Here is a 22,334-nt window from a genome sequence, read left to right as displayed (position 1 = left end):
AAACAGATGAAAATATGTTATAAAGTAAGCACAAAGACACAGAAAAGTCCAATATGAGCATAAAGAAATTCTTTATTAAGAAAGCAGAATGTCTTTTTTTCAAAGCCCATCATATTGAAAATATTTCCTGACCATTATTACCATGATGTTTCCTTCCCATTTAGGAGATTGTCAACTTCAACTGTCGGAAGCTGGTGGCTACAATGCCTCTTTTTGCTAATGCAGACCCAAATTTTGTGACTGCCATGCTAAGCAAACTGAGATTTGAGGTGTTCCAACCTGGAGATTATATTATCCGAGAAGGGGCCGTGGGTAAGAAGATGTATTTCATTCAACATGGTGTTGCTGGTGTCATCACCAAGTCCAACAAGGAGCTGAAGCTGACAGATGGCTCTTACTTTGGAGGTGAGTGGGAAAAACTGAATGATAACACTGGAGTGAATACACTAAAACAAAACACATACAGATAACAGATGAAAAGAGACTTTTGAATATGTTAATTAAGAGTCATTTGCCTAGACAATTCAAACCGCAGTGAAGAGTGTGCAAAGTATTTCTGAACAAAACATTCAGTCTGCTTAATGTTGTGAGGACAGCTGTTAAAAATGCAAAATGACCTTCCAGAATTTTGAAGTTATTTTAAATTAAAATTGCTGTTATTTAACAGAAAATATTTAAATAAAAATAGAATAATTTGCATAGTAATTTTATAGCTTTTTAAAGGCAAAATTGACAGGATTAATCTTTAAAAAGAATAAAATAATTTAATCATAAATCTGAAGGTAAAAATAATAGTAAGAATTGCAAAATTAGCAATGAACAGAAAAACATTATTTGCATGGATTATTTTGTGATTGATTAATATTTCAACATGTTGTTAGTGCTTTTTCACTGAATTTTAGCACACATCAATGTTTATCCTGACAGTATATACTATAAGAAACTGGACTTCGTATCTGACTAGGTACCTCTCTAACAGATGTATATTAATAAAAATCAGGCATTCATTTTAATCCTAATTAAATTGACCTGGTAATCCTAATGAAAAATAGTTATTTGCTTAGATGAAGGCATCTGAATATGTATATCTTGATCAAAACAATTGCTTTTCTTACATAAAATAATTGACGATACAAAATAGTTCTTCCTTGTGACTGTAAATTATCTTTCTGCAATAGAATAGGTGTCTGCTTCCACAAGCAGCAGAAAGGCTGGTTTTCAGAAGCTGCTTGAATATTTGTGTGTGTACCACTGCTGCTCATGAGAGTTACAGTTCGCTGGTCATTGTATTAATTTGCTGTTGAATTCCATTAATGATCCCATAACTGACCTGAAAGCCTTTCAGAAAATGCTCAGTTGAAAGCCTAATCAGTGCCATTTAGTTGGTATAGAGAAGGGGGAAGCTAAAAGTGAATTGGGCTCAGCATTTCAATTGGGCTATAGAGTTACTTAACTAATCCCATTTAAGAATAATACGCTAAAGCAACTCCTACTGATCTGGCCAGAAGACCTTGTCACTTCGAAGTAGCCTCTTCAAGGTGATTTGTATCACCAGTATTTGTAGAAGCACTTTGGTAAAGAGGTCTTGTGCTTATCCCACAGGATTAAACTCTAGATGCTGAAGACAGGAGATTAAGTAGAAAGAAAAGGTAAATGCTGAGGATGAAGAAATGGAGCAACCTTGGTCTTGGTCTCCTCTATGCTTAGCAGTGCCCTAGTTTATGAAAATGTGTTTGCAAGAGCCTCCGTGCTGAATCTGGCCATAATACTCCTCTGAACCAGCAGAGGATCAGAGGAGATTGCACATTAAAGTATTTTACATAACTGTCAGCCTGTTGTTGCAGTGCAAACAACTATTTAGCTCATCCTATTCAACTGCTACCCTTCTTAACAGGAATGCAGACAAAAAAAAAACTACTTGCAATATACAGACACTACAGGAACTTACTACACTGCATACCAAAGCACTTTTGCTCATCCAAACTGCAGCTGGGATGAGACAGGTGTTGCAAAAATGGGTAGTAATGCGTCCAAAGTCTGCTGGGGCAAACAGAAGGTTTGCTGCAGCTGCTGCTGTAGCATGGAGGAGTAAGGAGAAGTGAAAAAAGACAAGTGCACAGGGAGAGAGAGCCTGAGAGAGGCAATGCCCCAAGATCCAGAGTGATGTGGCTCAGACCTGTTGTAGCAAAACACCATATATTCTGAATTTCCAAAAGTGTATTTCCAGCTGGGGAGAAGAAAGACCTATATGGATCAGAGGAGCTGTGGATGCCCTATCCACAGTCATGTTTGAGGCCAGTCTGGACTGGGTCCTGAGCAACCTGAAGAATGGCATCCATGGCTAGGGTGTTGGAACTAAATGATTCTTAAGGTCTCTTATAACTCAAACCATTCTATGATTTTATAATTCATAGAATGCAGCTGAAAAGAGAGAAAGCAAGCTGCAAATGAGATATATGCGAATTGAAAAGGTTTGGATTCTTAAAGCAGAAAATAAAAACCTGTACTAAAGTTATCATCTCTCTGGAGAATACCCACTTTCTCTGAAGTTTGTATCAGAATCTGAGTAAAGCTTCCCGACCAAAGCAGACACAAGGAATATTGCATAGTGATAAAATAATAAACTGGTAGGTCAAGGCTGTATTAAAATCCTAAGACTAATAACACCCTTTTTTGCTTAAAGGACACATGATAAATCTGAAGCTGATCCTATGTTTAAAATGCTACTTGTAACAACCGATCTGTATAGCTCCCAGGTCTGACACAATACATCCACATCAACACCTGAGCTCCCAAAAGCAATTGAAGGGCACACAGATGACAGGCTGCCATGCCTAAATAGATAATTTTTTAATTATTAAATATCTTATGTTTTGAAAGTTTCTTGTCCCAACTCAGAGATGCGAACTTCTGTCTGTCAGGTATGTCCCAGAGCTGAGTTTCCTGGGGACCTTGGCTCTGGAGAGATTTTCAGGCTCACCTCCAGAACAGTGGAGAGTTTCACCAGCATCCTGCCTTGGATTTGGAAAACCAAACTCTTAATGTGTAAAATATTTCTGTGCTAGCAATATTATATCATGAGAACAATTTCGGTAAAAAACTTACCAGTAAAAACCAGCAATGCTTAAGTTGTGGTGAAATTAGAGATTAGGGTGAAAGCCAAGATTTAAGTGGAACCAAAGCAGAATTACGAGTACTTGAGAGTGGTTTGAATGGAGACTGTTGGGAGAATGAAAGCCGGGAAAACCAAAAATTGCAGTAAAAAAGAGAAAGTATCTTGAGGTTTGAGGACTGATATTGAACATTTAAACTCTCTTGCCTGATCTTTGTTTTTAATTAAAAACAGGCTTAAATCTGGTCTAATAGGAAACCAAATAAACCTTACAATTGGTTGGTAATTCTTCTCAAAAAGAATATGCCTGGATAACCACCACTGGAATAGATGAACCAGACTACACCTCTGCTGTACACTTTCTGTTCATTTTTGAGGGACTGTCCTGGTTTAGGGCAAGTTTGGGAGAAAACCTCCAAAAGGGGCCCCCCCAGAAAGCAAACCTACACAGCCCCTCCCCCTGATCAATTCAGGAAACATTTCCTCAAAGAGAAGTGGGAAAAAAACCTGTTTATTTAACAGGCAAAGCACTCCCCAGCACACAAAATGAACAATACCAGATGACAAAATTCACCCACTGCTCGGAAGAGATGAGAAATTCAGAAAGTCTCTCCTGTGGGGTCGCTCTGTTATCGTATTTACTCCTTCCCTCCCCAAAGGAGAAACCAGTGAGAACAGATGAGGAAGGAGGCAGCCAGTAGTCAAGCCCAGATCTTTCTATTTTCAGATTTTGCATGTCCCTGTCCTAGGATGATGTTATGATGCTTTTATGATGCTTGTTATGATGCTGCCCTCGGGCGCTGGGAAAGGCCCTGCCCAGAGCAGGCCCCGGAGGCCACAGAGTGCGAGCTCTGGTGCTCCGGGACCCCGTCTGGAGCAGGTTTGAATGGTTCCAAGAAAAGGGAAAGAGCACCAGTCCAGGGAGCTTCTCTGCCTCAGCCAGCTAAACTAACTAAAAAGCAAAGGAGGGCCTGTTCTGCCCTGTCCTTGCCCAGACAACACAGTGGATGGAGTTCTGTGCTCCAGCAGACTGTGGAGGAGTGAGTCCAGTTCTTGATAACAAACTCTGAGCTTCTTCTTCTCCCTGCCTTCACTCTCACAGCCAGTCTTGAAGACACAGAATATAATGTCCAGCATAAACGACTGGGGATACAAGCATCATAACATCACCCTAGGACAGGGATATGCAAAATCTGAAAATAGAAAGATCTGGGCTTGACTACTGGCTGCCTCCTTCCTCATCTGTTCTCACTGGTTTCTCCTTTGGGGAGGGAAGGAGTAAATACAACAATGTAACCACAAAGATCTTGTGGTTTATTCCCTGATATTTCTGTGGGAAGAGCCTTCTGTCCCTTGACCTTCATGTTTGTCCATAAATGTAATCTTCTTGAACTTTGTGTTCAGGAGCAATTTTTAGCCCAGCAGTGTGTAGGATTCTCATTTTCATCCCAATAAGTGGGTCCTTTTCAGACTGGTGGTTGAAGGACATTATCATCCTACATATCTCCTCCAAGTGCTAGTAGGAATTTGAAAGTAGTTTCTGATACTATCCTTTTCAATAGGCCATATTCCCCCTACCATATTCATGGTATGCTCATGTGAATTTTTATAAAAGGGAAAGGAATTAGACAAGGAAGAATACATGAAACTACTTTTCACTATACTGTGCAGTCATATAGTCATTTCTACTTCAGTCAAATTATGTAAGCCAAGTTAACAGTGAAGAATCATGGGATTTTAATACTCTATAGTGGCTTTTATTTGATTTATTTTTAATTGAACTATATCTTGTTTTTTTTAAAACATCAGTGGATTTTTTTATGTCCTCCTTAATTTTTTTCTCTTTGTTTGGTAATAGTTCCCCATTATTAGAAGTTTTGCTCCTAGTTCCCCATTTTTAGAAATTGGATTGCTGCCACTATCAACATAGCAGTAGATGCATCTTTTCCATGTAAAAGTACAAGAGAAACTTCTGACTGACAGAGTTTTCATGTGGCAGGAAATAGAAATGAGGTTACCCTCAATAGAAATTACCATAGAATCACAGAAACATAAAATGCCTTGGGTTGAAAGGGATGTTTAACATAATTTACTTCTGCTCCCCGCACCTGGTCGGGGACACACTAGACCAAATTGCTAAGAGCCCCATCCAAGTGTTCATCCTTGTACACTTCCAGGGACAGAGCACCCACACCCTCTCTGGGAAAGCCATGCCCATGCCTGACTCCTCTCACAGTAAGAATTTTTTCTTAGTGTCTAATGTAAATCTATTCTGTTTCAGTTTGAAGCCATTTCCCCTTGTCCTTGTGGTGACATGCTCTTGTAAAAAGTCTCTCTCTGTCTTTCTTGGAGACTCCCTTTAGATACCACAGGATCTCAATTAGGTCACCTCTAAGCCTTCTCTTTTCCAGCCTAAAAAAACCCCAATTCTGTCAGCCTTGCCTTATAGGAGAGGCACTTCAGCCTTCTGATCATCTTGGCCCCCTCTGGATTTGTTCCAATAGGTCCAAGTCCTTCCTATCTTGGAGACCCCAGCTCTGGATGCAGTGCTCCAGGTGGGTCTCAGCAGAGCAGAGCAGAGGAGCAGAATCCCCTCCCTGCCCTGCTGCCTACGGGGCTCTGGATGCAGCCCAGGACACGTTTGGCTCTCTGGGCTGGCAGTGCCATGGCCGGGGCATGTGCATCCTCTCACCCACAGCACCCCCAAGCCCTTCTGGGCAGGGCTGCTCTGGGGCTGTTCACGCCCAGCCTGGGCTGGTACCAGGGGTTGTTCCTACCCAGGTGCAGCGCCAGAACTTGGCCTTGTTAAATCTCATGAGTTTCCCAAGGACAACTTCCTGAGCTAGTCCAGGTCCCTCTGGATGGTATCCCTTCCTTCAGAAGTGTCAACTGCACTGCTCAGTTTGGATTTATTGCAAATTTGCTGAGAGTGCTCTCAATTCCCTAATTTATTTCATTAATGAAGACAATACACAAGACTGGTCCCAGTATGGATCCCTGAGGATCCACTGATATCCATCAGGACTCTGAGCCATTGACTAGTGCCCTCTGGATGTGACCATGCAAACAATTCTTTATCCCAGGAATTATGATCTCCTTCTAGCTGCCTGTAGGGTTAGTGACATGTGAATGAAGGTCAGGAGAGAATGGATGGTATAGACTATGTTAACACACAGGACAAAACTATAGGGAAGAGCATGGGGAGCAATATAGATGTCAACAAAGAGACAGCTCTGTGGGTAGGACTCAGGTTGTAAGTGATGCAAATAAATGGGAGACAGAGCAGCTGACAGTGCAGGGGAACATCATGGGCATGAGAAGATGGGAAAGAGAGGAAGCGCAAGTGGCAAGCACAGATCTGAACAACCACCAGAAGCTGGAGAAGAGTGAGAAGGTGCTTACACCTATCCCTTTTGGATAGGGAGTTGGAAAACCTGATTGCAGATGTGTTTGCAATAAGCTGAATTGAAAATTTCAGATCGACACACTTAGACTCAGCTTCCCGGGATGGAGAATAAAAATCAGGAGGCAGGTGAAAAATGTAAGCAATTGTATTTGAGGATGTTGTGATTATGAAGTGGTTTAATTTTCTTGTCATCTTGTCCCTGTTTCTGAGTATCTACAGTTTACAATACTGAAAATACAACGTACACAGCAGTGGATAATGACAGCTCCCCCATTTTTGCTTTCTCTGTCTCAGTGCACATTTGTCTTTCTCTTTAATATCTTGGTAGTTCAAACTCATTTATGACATGATCCTAGTAATAAATAGTAGGAAGGAAATTGCCAGGTTTCAATCCTATTGAGCATTTTCCTCTCACTACCAGGTGATTGGATTAGAAATTGGTCTTCTTGTGACAGGAGGAATTACTGAACAGATTGTGTATTAATTCTTCACTATACATACAAAATCGACAAAATGCAAAGATTTTGACATCTTTTGAGATGAAGCACAAGAATATGAGTAATTCGCATGTAGAAGAGATTAGTTCATCAGTTACTGGGTCTTTACAGAGCAGAATTATTAACATATCTAATGGGCATAATACTAATCTAATTTACCTATACCAATATATATGGATAGGAACTGATGTACTACCACTGCTGTTTGAATATTCTGATTTTTTTCTGTGGTAAATTGTTTCAGAAATACTCTATAATAATATTATATAAATAGGTAATTCAAAATCTCTGATAGTTAATCAGACATTAATTATCAAACATGCAGTAGTGTAATAAACTAAAGAGATGTTTGCTTTAATAAAATAAAGCCTTACCAATTATCTCCTTCCTCTTACTCAGATGTGTGGGTCTTAAGGCTACTTCAGTCATGACAGTAAGATCAGGCCCTGCAACTTCTCCTTCCCTTCCAGAAAGGCCTTCTGCTCCCTGATGCCTTGTGAACCTCCACTTCTTTGCAGATCCCTCATCCCAGACTCAGTCAGATGGTGTTCCCATGTACTCAGCTACAAACGGCAGGCTCCTGCTTGAAAAGCCAAGTGGAAAAGCAGCTTTCAACCACTGATAACTTGCCTGAGATTGTTACCCCTGCAAACATAGAAGTTTTAAGCTCTCCCAAAGCTAGTGCAGAGGACTTTGATGAGCAGGAGTGGTTTCATAAGGTCCTGTACCCCAGGACCAGCTGCCAGCCCTGTCAGATTCAGAATCAGAGGAGTGACTCAGGACTGGCAGTTTAGATAAGCACTTGCTGAGCTGCCTCCATGAACCAGTGTGTTAGAGTGGGGCTGACATGCCTACAGAGAGGAGAAGAAAGGAAATAAATCCCACACTGCCCAATCAGCACGGCTCAGCACAGCTTACTCAAAGGAGGATTTCTGGGAACACATTCAGGACTCTGCTGTTACTTCATTTGCTTACTCACTGGTGGACAGAGGCCTGATTGTTCACTGTGGTCTCACCCTGCTCTTTTCTGTAGTCACTGGCAAAATTCCTCACAACCACAAAGGACACAAGATGAGACTGGTCTCCCTGCTATCTTTTCCTTTCTCCCATCTGTTTTCCCACCTGTGTTTACACAGGCTTTCCTTCATGCAGCAGCCAGACATATGTTCCTGGAAATTTAACCCCTTTTTTTCTGTTTTTAACAGATACTATGTTAGAGCTGAAGGAATGCCGATATTGCTAGGGAAATCCAAACTTAGTGTTTAGGAAGTGCAGATATATTTTTATTAATTAGGTGTGGGGGCCCCTTGGAGGTTTTGTTAGTTGAAGGAGTTTCCCAATTCCAGTAGATAAGTCTGCAGTAATTCACGCTGCCCAATTTTTGATGTACCCATTGCAGATCCTGCTCGCCATTGTTTTTTTCCCCACTGAAAATCCCAATGGTATCATGCCACTTGGAATCAGTAGATAAATCAGTTTTTAGACTAATGGAAACTTATACTGCTATTTTTTTTTCCTATTAACTTCCAGGTATGCTGAACATGAAGAAATGAATGTGATTTAAAAAAAATAAATTATGGGGTGTATATATGAGAGTTACTGTGTGTGAATATGAAACTGTATTGGCCTATCTCTTGCATTGTAATAGGAGACAAAGACATGTTTTATTTTACTTACTCAAAGGCAGATATCACTATCTGTGCTTCATGTCATCATTCATCTAGCAAATCTATCTACCAGATTCTCATTGCTGTCTTCCCAGACAATGTCACAGAGACATATTATAGCATCTTTTCTTTTTTGGTTTATTTTTTGTAACATGTAGTTAATGAAATACTTTCAATTTTAAATGTTTTATTGTGCTTAAATTATTTAATGCAGTTTTAACATTTACCCTTCTGCACTTAAAATTCTAATAAACTCTATTTTGCATTTGCTTCAGCTTGTAGAAGGCCAATTAGACAGAACTTCTTTGACCTACCTATTATTTATGGAGCTTTTCCCCCTCTCGGAACAGTGACTGTCAGTATATTTTAGACCAGTGCAGTGGAAAATAATACCATGGGAAATGTTGAGTCACTTTAGATTATATTTTCCCACTTATTTTTTTCTAGTTACACTCTAGGTGCTTCCTTTTGATAGAATATTTTAAAAGATTTGCAGTATAATACTGATTATAAATAGAAAAAATCTGTTGAAGTGCTTTACGTATGGACACTATGATATGATATGATATAATTTTACATTTTGCAAAAATACTGCATATGGCTATTCCTTATTCAAGGCAGTGGTGGATTAAGTTTTTCAATATTCATACTATAATCCAGATAGGTAATTATAAGTAGCCCCACTGAGGTGTGATTATTCATATTCTTAATAGCAGGGACATAATTAAATGCTTCAAGGGAGCAGGATCTCCACATCTCCATGCCAACTCGTTTGTAAAACATTTTTCAGATGAACAGTATAGAACACTTTTCTAAAAATATTGTCTGCAAGAGGGCCTAAAAATTAAATATCTTTTTGGCAGAGACTAATCTGCCATTTTGAGGCTACATAATATGCAATAGTCCTCATAATATTGCATAATTTCTTGTTGACAATAAATTTTTGTGTTGTTCTTTTGACTCCATATTTTATATGGAAAATAATAATCAGTCAGAAGGACTTCTTGTTATTCCAACTCAATGATTTTTTTTAAAGTGCAAGAGAATTTTTAGGAAGAAGAATGAAAATAACTTACTCTTTTATGCTAAAAGGTAGACGCTGATTTGGGTTTAGGAGTTTTAATAGTTAGCAAACATAAATATAAATTTAACAGTATTCATAATAATAACACAATAATTCTTGCAATCTAAAAGCATAAATAAATTATAATTATAATTCCGATAATTCATTAACAGTATACATTTTTAATTAAAACTTCATATAACTAGACACAAGTAAAAGTAGGACATAGCAGGCCTTGGAAATCAAATGTGGTCAACACAGAAGATTTTCCAAGCACCTTCAATTTCACACAGTAGAACTTTAACTAAATATTTGAGTTTAGATTAAATATTTAATCTAAATATTTAATTCAGAACTGACAGTCTCTGATAATTTTTTAATAATTTAATGAAATGAAGTACAATATTTTTATAGTCAACTTTAATTCAAGTTGAATAGTTTAAATTGTAACTGTTATTGTTTGCCAGACTCAAGATTACAAGAGCATACCACTGAATACATAAGGAATTAAATGGTTTTTTCAATAGGCAGTAAGCATCCGTTGGAATAAATGTAGGAGTAAATGAATTACATAAAATCACTTTTGGCCTTTGATACATTGAATATGAAAACTAAATTTGTACTTAGGCATATTATCTTAAAATCTTAGCTTAATTATTAATTTTTAGAGCATATCAAATTATTATCAGTAAAGTTGTGAGCTTTTACAAGACAATAGACTATGTTAATCACTCTTTGTAGAAAGAACACTTTAATAAATTGGAAGAAAAAACATATGGATGCTCTGCTATAAATAGCATTGAAGACAAAATATGCACTTCCATTTCTATTTTATAAAATTACCCTAAGCTTCTGTTCTGTCTTACAGACCTATCTTAGAAGAATTTAATAGAACATGGGAAAATAGTCAGGATGTAAGAAATGTTCATAAGTCTAGATGTGGCACTCAGTGCCAGGGTCTGGCTGACAGGGTGGTGTTCAGTTAAAGGTCAGACTTGATGCTCTTAGAGGTCTTTTCCAGCCTCAGTGATTCTGTGTTTTTGTTACTGGCTTTGTCTGCACTAGTAATGAAAACTTGGCCACAGCTATTTTTAGTACGTGCACATGGAAAAAAGCAAAGAGAGGTCAGGATGAAAAATAAAAAGTTCCTGCTCAGATAACTTGCCACTTTTTATCAAGATAAGAAACTGTTGTCTTCTAACTAAGTGGCATAAAAAGACACATTTGGAGTTAGGTAAAGAAAGGAGCATACTCTCAGGGTTGTTGGCAAGCCCTAAATAGATATTAATTTTTTTTAAAAACAAGTATTTATCAATAAATTCTGTCAAAGTTTGGGTCAATTAAATGTAGGCACTTCTTTTCAAATTAATATTTTTCCCCAAGTAAATTTTTGCTATTTTGTAATTGTTACATTAAATTAAATAAAATACTGTTAATTAAACTATGAACATGCAGAGAGCTCAGGTGTTGGTCTTCAGAGACAGAAATTTCAAATTACTACAAACAGGCAATAAAAATGTTGGATAAAATAATGTATGTGGTTTTTGTTTGGGGAATTTCAGGGGCTTTTAGTTATTTGGTTGGATTTTTTAATAGGATGGCTAATAAGGGCAACAGCTATCACAAATTACAAATAGATATATTTAAAATAAGTTCAGGTAAATAGTTTAAAAAGTGATAAAAGACTGGAGATGGGATATTACAGAAGTTGCTTTTCATTCCAATCAGCCATTTTCAGTCCCTCTTCAAAACAATAACTTCTCCAGGCTGCCTTACAAACCCTCTCTCCAACTGATGAACCCAGATATCTGAAAGCAACTCAACAGACATTTGCTGCTGTCATATTTCAAATGAAGTGGTCATGCAGGCTGTATCTCCTAACTCAAACTGACTTGTCTGCAATTCCATATTTATGTAAACTTGGTGGCAAAAGCGGCAGGTTTGGCATAGCTTCCTTTTGGACAGTCCAGGTTACAAATCTGGCTGTAAAAGGCAGGAATTACCTCCATTTTCTGTTCTCTTTAAGCTCTCTCCCTTGCTGCAGAAATGTTCTTCTTGAGCAGTGACTACATTTTAGGATTTCTCTAATGCAGGACTGAATTTTTTTGAACACAGATTACTGAAATTCATTTAATTGCATCGAACTACATTCTGAGTAATTGTAAGACCTGGTGGTAGTTGTTTTAGTAACTATTAAAAAAAAAAAAGCATCATATGACTGGATTTGCCATTGTGTACACTAGCGATAATATACTGAAAGATAAAAAGAACACATTAAAAATTAGGAAAAAATACAGATAAATGTGTTTCATGTTTTCCAGAGTTTAATAAAGGAAAAGGAGACAAAAGTGCAGGTACTTATGTTAAAGTAACATGTTATCATATGAAACAACTTCTTCTTGCTTTCTATATTGGAGATGCTTAAGTCAACATGGAACTGGAAAATCACTCAATTTCTAAAATAATGGGATGCCTAGAAGCTTACTGATTTTTATTTTTTTTTAAACTTGCTTGAAGTTCATATAGTCATTTCCTAAAGGGAAAAATAACCCAACCATACTCATACAACGTGTTGTAAAGCTGGGAATTGAGTGAGCTAAGCTGAATATCCCTTGATGTGACTGGCACAGCAAGAAAGTGCCCATTAGCTAGTTTCTGCTCAGTGGACAACTTCAGCTGCTTGAAAGAAGTGAAGAACTATCAATCTTTGTAGCATGCCAAAGAGTTGCTGCTATGAAGAGCTGTTGGAAAATAAGGATAGCCATGGTGGTTCTGGGAATCTTACTCTGAATTGTTACGAGATGGGTGGATGTAGAGAGCACTTGGACATTTAAGTCATTAAGTCATTAAGTTTATGGTAGTTTAGTAATTCATTGCTCTCTATAAAACAAACTATATTCTAATCCACTGTCCTGTTCTTAAAAAACATTCCCAAGTCTGTTAGACTCAACTGACCCAAGCTTTTGAATTGCTTTGACTTCCCATCTTTGTTCTGCTGCTGGAAGTAATCAGCCTGAACAGCTAACAGCATGCACAGCAACCTATATGCCCACCACAAGTTTCCTGTTGAGGATCTGAAGCAGTAGTCAGCTGTCCTCAGGTGGAAGGACCTCTCACTAAATCCTGTAATGTTTAATTTAACAGATGATGGGAAATCACACAGCTTTGGAGAGGAACAGAAATGCATAAAATCTGCTAGTTGTTTTTAATTGCTTTTAATATAGACACTATATAGCTGAAATACTGTTAAATTCATTAATTCATTACTACACAAATTTAATATCTGCATCTAGTAAAGTGAACTTGTTTCCTTGCAAGACAAAGATGCACATACAATAATTCATTGTATGAATTTTCTGTATGAATTGTATGAATTCATTGTATGAATTTTCTTACCTTAGGATGTTACATCCTAAGCCAAGAAATACGGTCCATGGAGACACGACTGGCTTGGTGTCCTTCAGTGAACTTGCTAACTACTGGACTCATACCTAACCTTTAGCAACACAGTTTACTGTTGATGGGCACATTCTTTCTGTAGATTTTCTCTAGCCAAATGTTACTGTAACATATGAGGCAGAGTAATTACATCTGGAATATAATTTATATGTAAAATGAACAGATGGTGAATGGACAAGTATGTACTCTCACAGAAACGGTACTGCTTATCAGAGTAAAAAAGGAATTTTCCTATATAAAAATTTTCTGCATAAAATGGAAACCAGAAATTATGGCTAGGATTGCCAGTAGATACAAAGCCATCCAGCAAAGACTAAAGAAGAGATCAATGTCATACATGCTACTAGTGGTTAATCTCCCCCACACTCATATACATGGATGTGGGGGCACATTAATACATAATACGTTACATATATATCCCCACATCCTTATTTTCTCAAAGAAAAAGGTGTTTGGGTACCATGGAGCAACACGGGAGGGCTAAAAATTATTACCTACAGTGGCATATCAGTACAGTCCATAAGAACAATGAAGCTGGTCTCAGTTGTGATCAAAACTTGATCCTTACAAAAGGCCTATTAATCCTATTCTTTTAAATTCATCCTGTGGGCTATGTCACTCACCTTACTTCATCCAGATTTTCCTGAAATCAGCCTTTCTTATTGCTGTCTTTCAGATATGCAGAATTTCCCATGCAGAGTGTTCTGTCACATTAATGCAACAGTAAAACACAACCTATGCATTCATTCGCTGTTTTATGAGAAACTGATACAGGCAAACTCCTTTAGAAATTCATAGTGTTCCAAAAATTTAACCTGATCCAGCTTTTACTGAAACCCTGCCACAGAATCACAGAACCACTTAGACTGAAAAGACCTTTGAGTCATTAAGTACGACTGTTAACCCAGCACTAACAACTCCATCACTCAGCCACAGATGTGCAACTGATATGTTGGTGATCAATTTTTACTATTACAACTTTCAGAACAAGGTTAGCTTTAAACTTCTATCATTGCACGTTTTTGTTAGAGCCCTCCCAGCAGAAAGTACACTTTATTTGAGCCCATTTCCATATTCTTCTGATGGCTGACTTTTTATGTGGGAAAGACCTGATCCTAGCAGATGATGAATTATGATTTTCACAAATGAATTACTTAAATTTGCATTAAATATGGACTGTAAGAACAAATGAATGTTTTTAGCATCCTTCTGTGTTTTCAAACAGTCACTTTTCTTTAGGGCAGTGACTGACATTTGTTTCACAATGTTCTAGGTAACAGTTGTCCCCAGAGATTAAATAATTGAAGTAAAATTTGCATTCAGAATTGAATTACAAGTTCGTTGTAGCCTAATACATAATTTTTAATTGGAATTTACAACATTCTTTTGTTTGGAAAAGAAAGATAGTAATATTTGGCATGCTGAAAGTGTCAGCATGAAGGCAAAACACCATGACAAATGCACATAGTAATATTAGTGAGTAATATGCTGCTGACACTTTATTTTTATGCTAATAGAGCACCTTGTTTATCCAAGTTGTTTAAAAATAGTCTATGCCTTTTGTGTTCCACTACACACTCCTATGCTATTATTGTATTTCCTAGGCAATTTAAATCCACTGAACATCAAGGAGAGCGTAATTGTTAAGGGCACCTGGTGTACTTGATGCCACTACAGCTCACTTTAAATATGTCATGGCTATTTTCATTACTTTATTATTTTCATGAAAAACGAACACTTTGGATTATTTACATGAACACAAGTGTTTAATGGGAACTCATTTCAATATTCAGTGTTCCTCCTCTTTGGTCCTCGTAAGAAAGATTTCATATCCTATTTCTTATGCTGAGGGTCTGTCCAAACAAATAGCTGATAGATTAACACATACAATTAGCAAACACTTTAGTCTTATGAACAGACTACAAATGATGCTATTGATAATATTGATATTACAAGGCAATATAGATAATGTATCAGTGACTATAACACAGTCCTAATCAGTCAAGAAATATCACTGGAAATGCAGTATGTGGGTATCACATATATATTTCACAGTATTTTTTCTGTAAGGAAACTGTAGTTCAGACCATTCCAGTGGAGTTGAGAACACAAAGCTGTCTTTGCTTACTGAGGAGGCAGGCTCCACAGCAGCACTCCCTGACTATTTTCTGGGCACTGGGACATTTGTCATATCTTTTCTGACTCGTTGTTTATTATATTATCTAACTAGAAGGATTACAGATATTAAAAGCCTTCCAGACTTATAGTCTTCAACCAGAAGTTGTGGGTAGACAGAGTCTGCACATCATAGTTTTCATTGATTTTTTCCCTTCACCTTGACAAAAAATAATAGATGAAAGAAGATGAAGAAAAAAAGAAAGTATTTGTTGCAGTAATATCCATGAATTCTATGGTCCCATTGTCTTGTGATGAAGCCTAACATTGTCTCTTATGGTTTTTTCCCATTTTTCTTGTTTAAGTAATCTACAATACAGTAGTCAGGATTATTAATGATGAAAACTATAGTTTCTCTATCTTTTCTGCACTCTTCAGAATGATGGGGATTTTGGAGATGCTGGTTTTCTGGGGGGCATTTGATGCTTTTTATACTCAAGTATTTGTTGAGAGTAGCAGAAGACACCTATTTATGTGTCTCTATTGTTTGCAGCAATTGTAATTGAAAAGAGCTGAAAATCGAGAGGTGATCATTAGTCACACAGACTTTCCAGATAGTTTTCTCTAAATTCAACCATGTATTGTAACACTTTATTTGTGAGACCTAAAGAATATTTTAGGAAATAGAACAGGTATCGTCTGCATTTAACTGCTCTCTTTGGGCAAAATGGCCTTTTCTTGCAACTGAAATGCAGTGGGTTCAATCTAAGGAGAAGAGGTCAGGCGAAGCTAGGAGTGAGAAAAAGAAAGGTCTGACTTCTGTTATACCTGGCTAGTTCTTTACAGTAAACTGCCATTATTTCATGGGCATCAAGTTTTGTGAGGGACTTTAGGTCAAGTCTCTTACCAGTATTCTCTATAAATTCTCTACTTTACTGTCCCAATAGTCTCTATAAATTCTCCCCAAAGCTGCTGGGGTTTAAGTACATTCTGTGCTAGTACTGGCCCAATGTTAATTTACTTTGATTTATCCACTGTAATTTAAGTGTCTTATCCCCTAAGCCTTCAGGATCAGATAGCATGTGGAAATTCCTCAAGAAGTATGAGACAAAAAAATCAAGGTCCTTTATATTCTAGATCAATAAAAAATATATTTCTTAAAGACATAGAGAAAAACAAAAAAAAAAAACCAAGAACTAGGTTGGTACTTTGTTTGTAGAACTGAAGTCTGCAGAATTATTTATTAGTTGGTTTTCCACACTTGAAAATGATAGTTTGATTAAAATGGAGCATGTAGTGGACAAAAAAGCAAGGTAGGAGACAGTTTCCTACTTTTGTATCTAAATATGAAGTATGAACTCACAGCCCTTGACTGCTGGAACTGAGTAGGGAAACTGTCTCTCACCCTGCTTGAGCTCAAGAGTTCTTGGTATTTCTAAGTGTGTTCTTAGTCTCCAGTTTGAAAATGGGATGAACTCAAACACTACTTTTTGCAAATGACTTTCTAATTTTCTGCATTTTAATCTAAATAATGTAAATAAATATTTTGCTCCATGTGTTTTGCTGATACAAGCCTCAGACACTGACGTTGGCCTCTATGCAGTCACCCTGATACTGTGGGTTGAAGAATTAGAAATCAAAAGTTTGGGACTCTTTCTTGGGACTCTGCACATACCTTCAGTTTCTACTGTTCCAGAAAAATGAATTCCTGTTGGTGGCACTTGCAGAGAAAGGCTACTAGACTAATCCTATGAATTCCACTTTTTAATCTAATAAGAAAAAAAGTCAAAAGTTTTACGTTTTCTCTCCCCAAAATACCTAGGACATAAACATCAAGGAAACAGAAGGCATGTTCATGCTTCAAGTTTTTGGGGTTTTTTTCACAGAACAGTTCTTATATTCAAATATCATTATATAATGTATTGCATTATTTTAGTAAATCTGGTGAATTATTAAAGGGATTGGTCCTCTATGGCAGCTATATATTTAAAAGAAAATCAATAGAATCACTTGGGTTAATTCAGCACTTTGGTTAATCAAAGTCATCAAGCTGTGTTTGACAGCTGATGGATCATTTCTTAGAACTTGAAGCACTATTTTAAAAAGGCTTCATAAAATCAAGAGTTCATACTGAGAAAACCTATAGGCAGGGCTCTTAAAGGACATGAATTTTTTTCTCAGAGTAGCAAAAATAGAATCAAATACCTTCAGAATTGTCCCTGCAACCTTATGTAAGCAGAAATAAAAAAATTGCTGCTGAGTACTAAATTATTACTTGTTAGCACAGAGTCAATTTCTAACTTTAAAGTTTCACATGGTTCAGTAACTTCCTTGTTTTCAGTGTGTGCTGAATTTTTCTCTCCCCAGAGATCTGCCTGTTAACCAAGGGCCGTCGAACTGCCAGTGTACGAGCAGACACCTACTGTCGCCTGTACTCCCTCTCAGTGGACAACTTCAACGAGGTTCTGGAAGAGTACCCCATGATGAGAAGGGCCTTCGAAACCGTGGCAATTGATAGACTTGACAGGATAGGTATTTATCCCATTTTTTTGCATATGATTAGTTCTTAAAATCCATTTTCTTTCCCTTGAGCTGCATGATAAAATAGCCCTCTTTAAAAGTTTTTTTCTGTTATGCTGCAGTAAATGTTTTCTTGATCTATAAATAACACATGTGTGCAGACAAGAATTTTGCAATCTCACTTGTAAATAATAAAACCCACCAAGTTTTAGAAAGATCTTGTACTCCTCTGAGGATTATTTTTCATACTTTAATTATCATTAGTATTATTTATTAATCCTGTAGATTTCTTTTGCTGCCTTCAGCACTTGATAGGATTTATGCTGTGTCACAAGCAGTAGATGACATTTTCCTAAATAAATTGCTTACGGATGACATCTACAATGCTGGGAAGAGCTGAAGCCTCTCTGCACTCACAAACCCGTTGTTTGTTGAAGTGAATTAATCCTTTGCAGCAGGGCTCTCATTTTCCTCACAACATGGGCTCTGCTAGCCTTGATGGCTGCACACTGGCACTGCTCAGATCTGCCTGCAATCAGAAAAACTGTCCAATAATACCCAAGAGAAAGGCAGAAGGGTATGGCAGATTATCCAAACATGAGGTGTAAACTTGCTGTTCCAGTGTTTGGGACCTCCCAACTGGACATACCAGGCAAAGCATAAAGTCTTAGGTCAGGAGAATTGCACTTTGGTCATCATTACTGGCACTCATTTTAAAATACAGCTGTAAAAAAAAATAAATATCACTTATCCTCTTCAGTGGTGTTTCCTCAACTTCATAAGAAAATTTCAGTCTGAGGATTTCTCCACATCAACTCAATGCATTAAACTCCTACAGTTTGTCTTGCAAGACTCTCTGGAAATGCAGTCCAACTCTAAGTAATATGTGCTTGAAAAATATTAGCACTAAAGCTCCAGTCTGTTCTTGGAGTAGCAATCCCATTTGAAGTGCAGTGTTTTATTTAAAAAAAAAAAAAAAAAAAAAAAAAAAAAAAAAAAAAAAAGCAATTGAGTGCCATTGTGTTCCCAAGCATCTGATGACTCAGACAGAATAGCGTCTACATCTTGCAGACACTGTGAGCCATCAAGCAGACATCAGGTCACAGTGTACAGCAGTCTCCACTGTGCAAGCAGGTGTTACATTATCCACGAGTTTATATTAGTTCACAGACAGTTAAAAACACTGGTTTCTACTCATGTCTAGTAACTAGTTCCCAGAAATGTACGCACCTGCTAGATGGCAGGTGTACTTTTAAAATATGTAACTGTTTAGTGGAAATTCAGTTTTGCAAGGAGAAGGACGATGTAGGTGCAGAGCACGATGACTTTTTCTGACAGTTGTTCAGGAAATTACGGTTCTTACATGTAATTATAGTAATAACAGTAAACTGCAAGTGAAGGGGCAGAGAAAGGCCAGGTGTGGGAGCGCGGCGGTGCTCCGATGGCCGGCGCTGCGGGCGGGCCGCATGCAGAGCAGAGCAGAGCCGCACGCAGAGCAGAGCACGGCCGCGGGCAGAGCACGGCCGCGGGCAGAGCACAGCACAGCCGCGGGCAGCTGCGGCAGTGCCAGCGGGGCACAGCCCCCTCCTGCCCTGGGCTGGCGGCCGAGCGGTGCCCGCTCAGCCACCCGCTGCCTGCTGAGGCTTTTACAACAGACCGTCCTCAGCCATGCTGAAACACAAAGCCAGAGCGGGGCTCTGCCCCCGCACCCCGGGCTCACTAACTCTTCTGCCTCTCTGTGAAGGGAAGAAGAACTCGATCCTGCTGCAGAAGTTCCAGAAGGACCTCAACACCGGCGTCTTCAACAACCAGGAGAATGAGATCTTGAAGCAGATCGTGAAGCACGACAGGGAGATGGTGCAGACCATCGCCCCGGTGAGCCTGCAGCAGATGCCAGCCCTCAACTCCAGCACCTCGGCCTCGTCGTCGCGCGGCAGGACGCAGTCCCCTCCCGTGTACAGCAGCAGCAGCCTCTCGCACACCAACCTGCACTCGCCCTCGCCCAGCACGCAGCCGCCCCAGCAGGCTGTCATCCTCTCGCCCTGCTCCTACACCACGGCCGTCTGCAGCCCGCCGGTACAGAGCCCGCTGGCCGGCCGAACTTTCCAGTACGCCTCGCCGACCGCCTCGCAGCTCTCCCTCATGCAGCAGCAGCAGCAGCAGCAGCAGCAGCAGCAGCAGCAGCAGCAGCCGCAGGCGGCGCAGCAGCCGCCGGGAGCCGCGCAGAAGAACGAGGTGCACAAGAGCACCCAGGCCCTCCACAACACCAATCTGACGCGGGAGGTGCGGCCGCTCTCCGCCTCGCAGCCCTCCTTGCCCCACGAGATCTCCACACTGATCGCCAGGCCTCACCCCACCGTGGGGGAGTCCCTCGCCTCCCTCCCGCAGCCCGCCCCGGGCCCCGGCGTGCCCCCGGCCGGCCGGGCCACCGTGCCCCAGCGGGTCTCGCTGTTCCGGCAGATGTCCTCGGGAGCCATCCCCCCGAACCGCGGGGCCGCGCCGCCCGCGGCCCCGCTGCAAAGGGATTCTTCCACAGTCTTAAGCACAGAGCCCGAGGGAGACAAACCGCGGTTCGCCTCAAATTTATGATCCCTGGTGACTGTGAGCAATAGACTTGCAACAAACCGAGCACCATCCCCCGAACTGTTTTAGCCTGTTTCCTAATGTGCCCCAGCAGTCTACTATCAGAAAAATAATTTAGACAGCTTTGCCCTATGTAACGAATGTAAAAGTTTTATATATATATATCTAAATATATATATATAAAGGCAATTAAAAAACTTGTTTGAGTTCATGTCTTCCTTTTTGCAACCATTGCAGAAGATTAAAATTAGAGCTAATATTACTTATTTTTAATGTGTTGACTTTAAAATCAGCCTAACAGATTTCTCTGTTTATGAGATTGGCTGTTTTCATGGGGAAATTGTCAACACAACAACAAACTTCAAACAAGTATATTTAAAAAAAAAAAAAAAAAAAGGAAAGAAAACCATCAATTTAACTAACACATAGCACTGACTGAGTGATATTCTGAAACCTTTGCGACTTCATTTATTGCGTATATGTTGTTAATTTCTTGTGAAGAATTCAGTTGTTATTCCACATTGCATTTCATATGTTAGCACCATCCATTGGAATTTAGATTGGAAGAGAATTATATTGCAAACACCTGCAGTGTAAAGGGAGGCACTAGCACTCCTCCAGATAGGTTGTAACCTCATGGCATGTCAACCCTTCTGTTGTCTAAGAGAATTGGGTGGACTTTGATCTTCACACTGCTAAAGACTTTTCAAAGACTAAATATTTCCGTTGTAAATAACTTTTTAGACCCAAGCAAAAATAGATGCTGTGTGGTGTACCATTGCAAGGTCTTTGTTTAGGAATTTAGGTTCTGCTTTTCACTTCAAAATTTACAGTTTTAAAATTTGTTAAAGCTAAGTGCAACACAACTGTTAAATTGTAATGCAATGGCTTAAAACCTACAGTGTTACTTTTACATGCAATGTTTTATGCAAAATTGTACGCTTGATCCTGCAAATCGCTTGTACTTCACCAATACCATCACTTTTCTTCTTCTTGCCCTCAATAGCATCTGAGAATGTTCCATGCATGCTTTGAAAAAAAAAAGACAATAAAAATAGGTTTGGTCAGTAGGAAAAGGCTTTACGGTATCTTAGAAAATAATAACCATTCATTAATTGTGTCTACCTTAAAATTCCTATAATGCTGACTTTGAATCTCTGGTTTAAGTCTAGAAGTGAGGTTTTTCATTTAAAGGATTATTTGTAAACCACAGCTTGATTTAGACTTTCAGGTGCTTCTGTGTCTTCACTGTAGTTTTGTAGTTGACTGTGGTGTTAATTTACAAAAATAAATATAATATAGCATCAAGTCTGTCTGGAAATGCACGATTTGCTCTGTGTATATTGTAATTAAATGGTTAGTATATCCTAAGGCATGTAGTGTCAAACATAGCCCATAGGTATGAGGTTTATTATTTTTTATGTCTTCAAAACAGGAAGGAAATGGTGACAGAAAGCAGGGTTAAAGCATACTGTTTTGTGAACATTTTGTTTTGTTTGCTCAAACCTTCACATTATTTTATCCACAAAAAAAAAAGAAAAAAAGAAAAAAAAATTCGTAATCGTTTGTGCCTGATTTGTCACATTAAATAGAGATTGAAACTAAATGTGTCATAATTTAACTCACTGAAAAATCAGCATTATGGATATGATACAAGCATATATTCTGTTCCTTAAAACCCAGCTGACTCTGTTAAGGAAATGGATGCAAAGGAGTTCTCCTCTTCCCGTCAATGCTGAGTTTAACGATGCATGGAAAAATTAAATAACATCACAAACTACGTAATGCAGTGAATCCAGATGTACTTGAGAGCCAAGTAAATTCTCTAAAGCTAACAGAGCTTGAACCCGTGCTGCCTGTTATATCTTTTACTGAAGTGGTACATCAAATAAAATTTTAAAAAATCTTCCAT

At 38.7% G+C, this 22,334-nt stretch overlaps 1 protein-coding gene across 1 annotated transcript in view; it reads left to right on the top strand.

Moving 5' to 3' along the window:
* The window catches only part of HCN1 (hyperpolarization activated cyclic nucleotide gated potassium channel 1), a 193,597-nt gene extending 171,854 nt beyond the window's left edge, over nucleotides 1-21,743 (top strand). Inside the window, exons 6-8 of the mRNA XM_064403432.1 lie at nucleotides 165-405; nucleotides 17,687-17,851; nucleotides 19,584-21,743. Of these exons, the coding sequence (XP_064259502.1) occupies nucleotides 165-405; nucleotides 17,687-17,851; nucleotides 19,584-20,428 (1,251 nt within the window). The 3' untranslated portion in view covers nucleotides 20,429-21,743. The remainder of the gene's footprint in view (nucleotides 1-164; nucleotides 406-17,686; nucleotides 17,852-19,583) is intronic.
* Nucleotides 21,744-22,334: the final 591 nt, after the last annotated feature.

This window comes from Passer domesticus, chromosome Z, assembly GCF_036417665.1.
Source record: "Passer domesticus isolate bPasDom1 chromosome Z, bPasDom1.hap1, whole genome shotgun sequence".
Taxonomy (NCBI): Eukaryota; Metazoa; Chordata; class Aves; order Passeriformes; family Passeridae; genus Passer; species Passer domesticus.
This window is presented reverse-complemented; position numbering and strand designations above follow the sequence as displayed.